Source organism: Cynara cardunculus, unplaced genomic scaffold (genome assembly GCF_001531365.2).
Source record: "Cynara cardunculus var. scolymus isolate 2C unplaced genomic scaffold, CcrdV1 Un_Scaffold_5369, whole genome shotgun sequence".
In the NCBI taxonomy this organism is placed as follows: Eukaryota; Viridiplantae; Streptophyta; class Magnoliopsida; order Asterales; family Asteraceae; genus Cynara; species Cynara cardunculus.
In genome coordinates, this window is record NW_020202376.1 from 23,859 (window position 1) to 32,437 (window position 8,579).

General features: G+C 32.9%; 1 protein-coding gene across 1 annotated transcript; it reads right to left on the reverse strand.

Moving 5' to 3' along the window:
- Positions 1-1,572: 1,572 nt before the first annotated feature.
- LOC112504377 lies at positions 1,573-6,348 on the reverse strand. Its single transcript, XM_025108316.1, has 5 exons — positions 6,220-6,348; positions 5,932-6,037; positions 2,086-2,147; positions 1,944-2,002; positions 1,573-1,862 (listed from the first exon to the last, which is right to left on the reverse strand). The coding sequence occupies exons 1-5, from the start codon at positions 6,341-6,343 to the stop codon at positions 1,848-1,850; spliced, it is 366 nt and encodes a 121-aa protein (XP_024964084.1). The 5' UTR covers positions 6,344-6,348; the 3' UTR covers positions 1,573-1,847.
- Between the last annotated feature and the right edge of the window lie 2,231 nt (positions 6,349-8,579).

The window sequence follows — 8,579 nt, forward strand, 5'->3', positions numbered from 1 at the left end:
ATTCTGTTAGAACTTAACGATTATCCTAATTATATTTTAGATTTTTTATATTTAAAATGATATGTTTATCTTGTATTTAATTGTGTTTATCTATAATTAGTTACACAAATTCAGATATGGAGCTTTAATAAGTTGTACATGCACACAATTTATTTGTAATCTTGAGTTTTAAGTAATATGCATATTAATAAACAGTACTTTACGCATAAAAAGTGGTTTTTAAGAGTTTTTGTCAAATGATTTATAATATATATATATATATATATATATATATTTTAATTTAAGTTTAATAATAAACAATTTATTTTTTGTTTAATATTATAAATTTTATAAAGATAATAATTAAGTTTTCTATTAGAATTTAATGATTTTACTAATTATATTTTAGATTTTTTATATTTAAAATGAGATGTTTGTCCTGTATTTGATTGTATTTATCTGCAGTTAGTTACACGAATTCAGATATGGGATGAAATCGGATAGAGATGAACGGGTTTAAGAGTTTTAAGAGTTTTAGCCAAATGTTTTATAAGATAGTACAGATAGTTGATTACTTAATAGAGACGAGTACTTAATCAATTGAATAATAGTCCATTAACAATTTAATATTCTATTCTATTTACTCCTACCAATTCAATACTCCAACGATTCTATCTATACTGTAAAAAAAACATCAACAAACTCATGGCTATGACGACATCATAGTTTTTAAACTGTCTTGACATATTTATGTTAGACATAAAACATTGATGGCTGTGGCATCTTAGAGTGTCCTAATATTTGAATTTTTTGACTTTGAAATTGTAATATAATCATATTTTAAACATACGTTCAAACCACTCAAGGAGTTGTCTCGGCTGGCTTCTTCAAATGGTACCCCTAACCGAAGAAGATGATAAGAGGGAGGCTGGTCATGGTCGTAGATTGCTGGAGATGGGAGATGGGAGAAATACGGAAACAAGAGGAACAAAATGGAGGACGTGTGTCGTGTTTTAATAATTTACCATTTAAATAAAAAGCAAGAGAAAAACCTAATAAGAGAGAGAGACCAAGGGATCGTTTCCCAAATGCTTATCCGGATGCATATGACAAAGACCCAAAATCTTACCCGGTAAAAGTGATGATAAGTCAAAGACCTTCCAGCCTAGTGGTAAAGGCTTGGGCATGGCATAGTCATGAACCCGAGTTCGAGCCCTGGGAGGGGAGTGTTGGCGACATTTAAGTGGGGTCATGTTTAGCCTCCAAATTTGCCGGGGATTAGTCGGGCTTTGGCCCGGACACCCTTACCCAAAAAAAAATGATGATAAGGATCGAGAGTCTTACCTGGTAAGTATGAGTGACAACTCTTACCCACTTGCCGGATAAATTTTTACATACGCTGCCCTTTTGATTGACTAGAATCTTATCAATAAGGTAAATGAGAGTGTAGACTCTCACCGGCATGCAGGCCCTTCATCATCATTACTCCTTGCTTCTAAACCCAAGGAAGTTTTGTATCTATATTTAGGGGCTATTTAGCCAAGGCATGGGAATTGAAAATAACAATAAAAATGAAAATGACAAGAAATGCTTGGAATGAAATATTTAGGCTTGTCACTTTCTTATATATTAAATCCCATTAATGGCTTCTTAATACCTCCAACCAAACTCCCCTAGCATATAACACATAAATTCCATCCACCAAGATGGAAAAATTACAAAAATTCTATTCAAAAATTTAATATTAACAAAAGAGCAAGCTATGTTATCTCAAACATTGTAGAATCATAACAATCGTAGAGTATTTGTAACAACTAACCGAATGAAGAAAATCGTGGATCCATGGTCGAAAACCTCCATCGTTCGCATCAATGATTCTTCGACTGAAACACACACAAACAAAAATTCAAGAACTGCATGTACAGGTTCGAATTCAAAAATCATGATACAGAACAGCTTTGAACCTCAAAGTTCCTCGACATTTCCTTCACTTGTTCAGCGATTTCCTGCCTCTTCTTTGCAGCTGCAGAGAGCAATTTTTACGCACAAAAAATGGTTTTGTGATGTATAATGACTAAGGAACATGAATGGCAAGAAAGTGTGTACCCATGCTTGAAATTTCTTCCACTGATTTTGAAGTCTTCACAGCAAATCTTTGAAATGTTCGGCTGAGAAAACACAAAAACGTCACAAATAAGGGATCGTCTATTAATAAACTACTTGATCTCGTATTCAAAAACACATCGTCTAATCCAGATTAGAAAGTAAAAACTAGGATAAATTTGGGTCACATTTGTTATAGAATAAGAACAGAGGCATCTTCACATGTTTTATGAAACCAGTTGTGTACACATGCGTTGCAACAAGATGTAAAATTTTACAAGAGAATGAAAAATTATTGTTAAAGCGAAGTTTGAACATATTTATCAGTTGATTATCAATTTTATGAAGTATTCTACCGTGTTAGTAGCACTCGACTGTTATCCCGTATTTGAAGGCATTCACTTGGTTATCAGATAGGAGTTAGGGGCTGTTTAGTTGTTTTTTCATTAAGTCCTGTAAGGATAAAGTTGTCTAAATCTGTCTGTAAAGGTTGGGAAGGTTTTAGTTTCCAAAGGTTTTTTCATAGATACGAGGGGCATGTTTTTTAATTTAATTGGGTGGGGCACGTTCGGAAAAAACTTGGCTTTCTGCATAAAGTTCCCCCTAAAAGCTTACTGACTAAGCCACTTTTTATATTATTAAGCCACTACCAAACAGTCATGTATAGCTGACTGAATAAGCTGTGAGTCCCATTAAGCTGCTAACAAACAGGCCCTATGTTATAAACTTGAATTTTAAGAGATATTAGGAACTATGAGGTCAATGCTTTATAAGACAGTAAAGACATTCTAAAAGACCAGACTAAAGCATTTGTCAGCTGCTTCAAGTAGTTAGAGTCATTCAATGGGCTGCCTAAGTTTAAGCATCTTTCAGAGCTTTGAATAGCAACTAATTGCTGGATTATGAATTCCGAAAGATAATATGGGAATTAATAGGATTCTCGGCTTGTGTTCATAAATCAACTTCTATCTACTAAGAGGTCATCTTAATAATCCTTTATGCATAATTATATCGATAGAACAATGAAACTAGTCATTTAGAAATGTAATTGTACCAAAATAACGTTGTATCCAATTCCTAATTCTCATATTTACATATAATCTAATAATAATTATATTTATGCAATCAAATGAACCGCTATCAGTTTAAACGTGCACTTAATACCTGCTTAGACAATTTCGTGCTAGAAAGTAATTCGATCACGTGGATCCGTTTATTGCTCTTTAGAACACCGGCAAACACCCAAAAGTTGCATTGCCAATGAAGCAACCAAACAAACTCTTTCATGAGGGACACGGCAAAAAGAGAACTAACATGAATTTTTACTCCTTTGTCCCAAAATAAATGTACATTACGAAAAGGGGCATAGTTTTAGAAATGTGCAACTTATACACTTTTTAATAAATAAATGACAATTTTACTGTTAATTATGGATAGAATTGGAAAGTAGACACTTATTTTGGGACAATCTAAAATAAAAATGTGGAAACTTATTTTATCATGGAGGACGTAGTTCAATTCTCCAAGTTACAATGATGAATAGCTAAATACATGAAAGAATGCCAAAATATCACTAAACAATTTTGCAATGTCCATAACTTAACCAACAAATCAAACCAAGCGCAAGCCAAAAAAACCCAGTATATAAGCTACACGGAGGTAGAGTCTGAAGAAGGTAGGATGTATGAAGACTCTACCATTAAGGATAGAAAGGCTATTCCCTTATCATCTTTAGAACCTTGGTTCGTAACAGTCATGATATTGAAATAACACTTTGTTCCAAGTATCAATAACTAAACGTATTTTTATCCAGCATTAACTTTACATATAGCCATCACTTAAGTTGAAACCAAATAATTGCACAACTAACAAAAAAACCAGACTCATTTACATATACAAGTACTGTAAATTTCTAATCATGCCAACACAAGATTAACAGGAGCTAATCAGCTCAAATATAATACAATTATGAATTATCCACCACACTGACGTATTTCCACGAACATATAATACCCATAAGTTCATGCAGAAAGCAAAGGTAAATTACTTGTAAAAGGTAGGTTAATTCTTAATATACCCAAAAATAATACTGCATGCTTCAGACTCCATAGCAGAGGAACAAACACCAGACTTGTTGGTTTTTACACATCTTTTAATATACAAAAATAAACAGTCCACAGTGTTTGTTTGTCTCCCAATATCAAACAAGCCCAGTATATCCGGATCAAATTTGTTTATCTCCCAATCTAAAACTAATATGTGCACTAAGGATAAGACAGAAATAAACATGCCACCATAACTTCAAGGGTTATCCCCATGGCTAAGGTTTGAGACCTAGGTTTAAGAAGTCCAAATTTTGAATCCCATACTCTCCTCAGGGGAGAAAAGTTTGAAGTTTACCCGGTCTATTGATAACTTCACAATTTGTGTCATTTTTATCATCAAACATGCACAAATACCTTGCTAGTTGTTACTAGTGGGATACATGCTATTTCATCTAGTTTTGACATAAATGTAGATAAACAGGCATTGACATAGAAACAAAAGAAACCAACCAAGCAAAGCTGAATGATGCAAAACATAAGAAATGAACATGAAACACTTGAAGCATAACATTACACTAGGCGAGACCCCGCAATATTACGGCTTTAGAATGTGAACATAACCTTACAAACAACTAGTTAATTGCCCTACAACCTTAGTTGATAACATGAGTGTATCCTTAATACAATGCAAAATAGCAGTAACATTACACATAAGACACCACGCCAGGGATCCACGTATAATGTTACCCCAGATCAATGCAATATTGTTAGAGTTCATTCAGAATAAGCATGGACGGGATTTAATGCAACTAGAATTGAAATTTCATGCTGCATTAGGGCTGTTTCCATATGGCAACTGTAAGGGGCATAGGTTTTCTCTATTTCAGGGTACCACCAACATACACAACTTGACGGTAGCCATCCTCCCCTGTTTGCCAATGTTCTTACACCGCTTTTCTACTTCCACACTCACTGGAGGTTGAAGGCTACAACGGTTTTCAATCCCAATCTCATCCAGGCATTCATGCAAAAATTCAACCCCACGTTCAGCCACCCATCCACCACAAGTGAAAGTTTGAAGATTCTTGAAGATGAATGGGCTACCCAACAATTAGAGCATTAGTTTGTTGTTGGTAAACACCCAACCTCTTATCCAAACATGAACCTCTTATTCGATAAGAGGTGTTAAGAGCTTAGTAAACGACCCCTAAGTCTGGTTAATAAACTTTCGCACCTCCAATGACATGTGACATTATATGTAGATGGCGAAAGGTGTCGGATAGATAATTATTAGAAAAGATAAACGTGTCACCATGCGATCGTACTTAGTTTAACAAAAAGAAATCATCAATTATAACGTTATACATTCTAATCATATTAATTTACCACTTTCATCCAATTTCAATCAAATTATTAACAAAAATATGAATAAGAATGGTGAATGTTAACATATTTCCCATCAAATTGTCCCAAATTGTATGTTAGTATGTTTTGATTGAACTTGCCTAGAACAACATAATTGATATGAGTTTCCAATCACAAGCATGTAAAAACTACCTTTTAATCCAATATTAATCTGCTTAAAAGACGTCTATTTGCAAAAAAATATATATTATATTCTTGCTGCAAACCAAATAATCAACTTTAGCAAATGATCACCCTCTGGAACTATATCAAAAACATTTGATATAGCTCGTGCTTTGAAGAAAACACGAATTACACAAAACAAAATTGAAAACATAACTGACCTACAAAAATATGAGATAAAGAGAGAGAGAGAGAGAGAGAGAGAGAGAGAGATGACCTGTTGGCAAGACTTTCAACGAGAACTTCATTAACAAGGTAAGACACAACACGATGCACAAAATTACCTCCCGCCATGATCTTACACAGTGCGCAGATTCCACAAACTGACGAATTCAAGAAATAACGAAATAAAAATATAAATTAGAGGTAGGTGCTATAATTTCAGGGGAAAACAAAGACCTAGGGTTCATTCAACAAGTTCATAATACACGACAATATACGGACAATAAAAGTTCAGAATCGTTAAAAGAATGGAAAGAGGAAAATCAATCAGATATTTGTTTACCTTGGATCTTCAATTGTGGAGAGAGAACTGGAAACAGATTTGTGGTTTGGAGCTTCAACGAAGACGAAGAGGGCGAGGATTTGACGAGGTGCAGAGGTTGGTGGCAGACTGGCCCACTAACCATTGCGGCCCATGATCCGTTGCGTGAATAACAAGTCGATACGTGGATATTGTTAGGGTGCTCAAAAACCCGATGAATCCGACCAATCCAACCCAAATTTAAAAAAAAAACCTAATCCGAGGTAACCGATGCATGATCGATAAAAAATTAGCCAACCCGACCTTATTGGGTTGGAATCGGGTCAAGCCCAAAAAACCCGACCAAGCCGATAAACCCGACCTTAACTTTAGCTTTGAATTGTAGATGACAATCATGACATGACCAACCTTAACGTCAAGAAAGCGAAAGCATCGGGGTTGGAAACGTCTAAAACTATTGTTGTTGATTGATGTATTATCATTTGATTTAAACATTTTTATTGTAATATCTAAATATTTGATGAACTTGCATATTATCTTGAATGGTCGGTCGTATTTCAAAAGAAAGTTTCTTTTATTTTTATATGATTTTACATTGTTTAAACAATAACTTATTGTTTTGCGAAATCGTATCAAAACTTTTCAACCTCTTTTCATTTTAGGGAATGAAATGTTAAAAAGGGGGTGTTTGAGATTGTTTATTTAAAATAACTTATGATTTTTTGTAAAAGTGCTTATTAATTTATGTGGTATTAAACCGGAGTTAAATAAAAGATGGTTAAAATTGTAAACTGGTAATAAACAGTTTTTCATAAGTCATGAAGGATTAACTTATCAAAAACGGCTTATTATCGGTATAAACAGTTTTTTTTTTCTTATCCAAACACCAGAAAACAGTTTATCATCGGTGTCAGACAAAAATAAGTTAAAAAATAGCTTTTATAAGCAATGCCAAACACCCCCTAAAATCCTTATTTTAGGGTTTTAATCAAATTTTATGTTTATAAGGTATGATTTACTTACATAGTGTTTGTTTTCTAACAGTTGTTAAAGTCTGAAGTCTTATTTCACTTTTGATCAACAAGAGGTGGTGATGAAGTGTGAAATATGAATCAATAAGACTGTTTGTTTTTATAAACTGACAAACGTCTGAAGTCTGAAATCATAATCAATAGTTTGTTTTTGTAAAATCAGGTGCAAACATTTTGCAAAATTCTCTTGATTTTCATAAACTTTTCATTGCCAAAATTCATCTCAACAATTCCTTAACAAATGGAACACAGTAAGAACCTTCTTGATACCTTTCAAACTTCCAATACTATCGAAAAATGTCGCAGGTGAGTTTGTTTACAAAAAGATCGATACTTTCGTTAGAGGATAGATTGCCGATAGAAGTTCTTGTTTCACATTAAATCTTTTATGGAACTATAGAGAGAGAGAGAGAGAGAGAGAGAGAGAGAGAGGGTGGGGGTGCATTTCACATGGGTGATGAAAGGACAATGGTATTCCTGATGCAGAAAGAAGCAATAACCAAAGAAAATCAAAGAAAAAAAGAAGATAAGAAGAATTAAAATATTAGTTTACCTCTTATTTATTCAGACCTGTTAAATGATAAAAGGCTTTAAAAACAAAGAGTCTGAATTATGAAACTACTGAACGAATTATATATAAGTGATAATTAAAAGCTGAAAATAAAAAAAAAAACAATAAAACATTAATGTCATCGTTTAGGCCGGTACCAATTACATGCCATATTACAATTAGAATATATATATATATTAAAGAAGAAACCAAAGGTAATGAGGTGGTACTTTCTAATGCTTAGAACCCCTCCTATCTTTTTTCTCATTTTTTTGATTTTTTAAATGTTGAATATATTAAAGACTTTTTTGCCCCTTGATGAAAAATGTATAGCTCATAATTAACCCAGGTTATTTTTATAATTTTGTATACCCAAGTTTAACCTCCAACTCTTCATTTGCTCTTCCATTTACTTTCTTTTATTTCTTAATGAAATTTGTTTTTTAAAGTTTCAATAATAAACAAAATAAAATCATATAAAATCCTTTGGTGAGGGATGAAGAAGATGAGAGTTGAAGAAGAATTCAAAGATTTTAAAAGGTATGTAAAATTATATTCATTAAAAAAATGTGATTTGTTATTACATGTTTCTTTTTCAATATTGTTGGATGTGTTGTTATCATAGGATATGATTGTGTTTACGATTGGATTATATAAATTGTGTTTACGATTTGATCATATAAATTCGAATAAAATTTTGATATTTTATAATCACAAGATATTATAAACTTTTTTCGAATTTAAGCTTCATTAACAACAACTATTTATTCATCTTCATCTCTCACACCCTCTCAAATTCT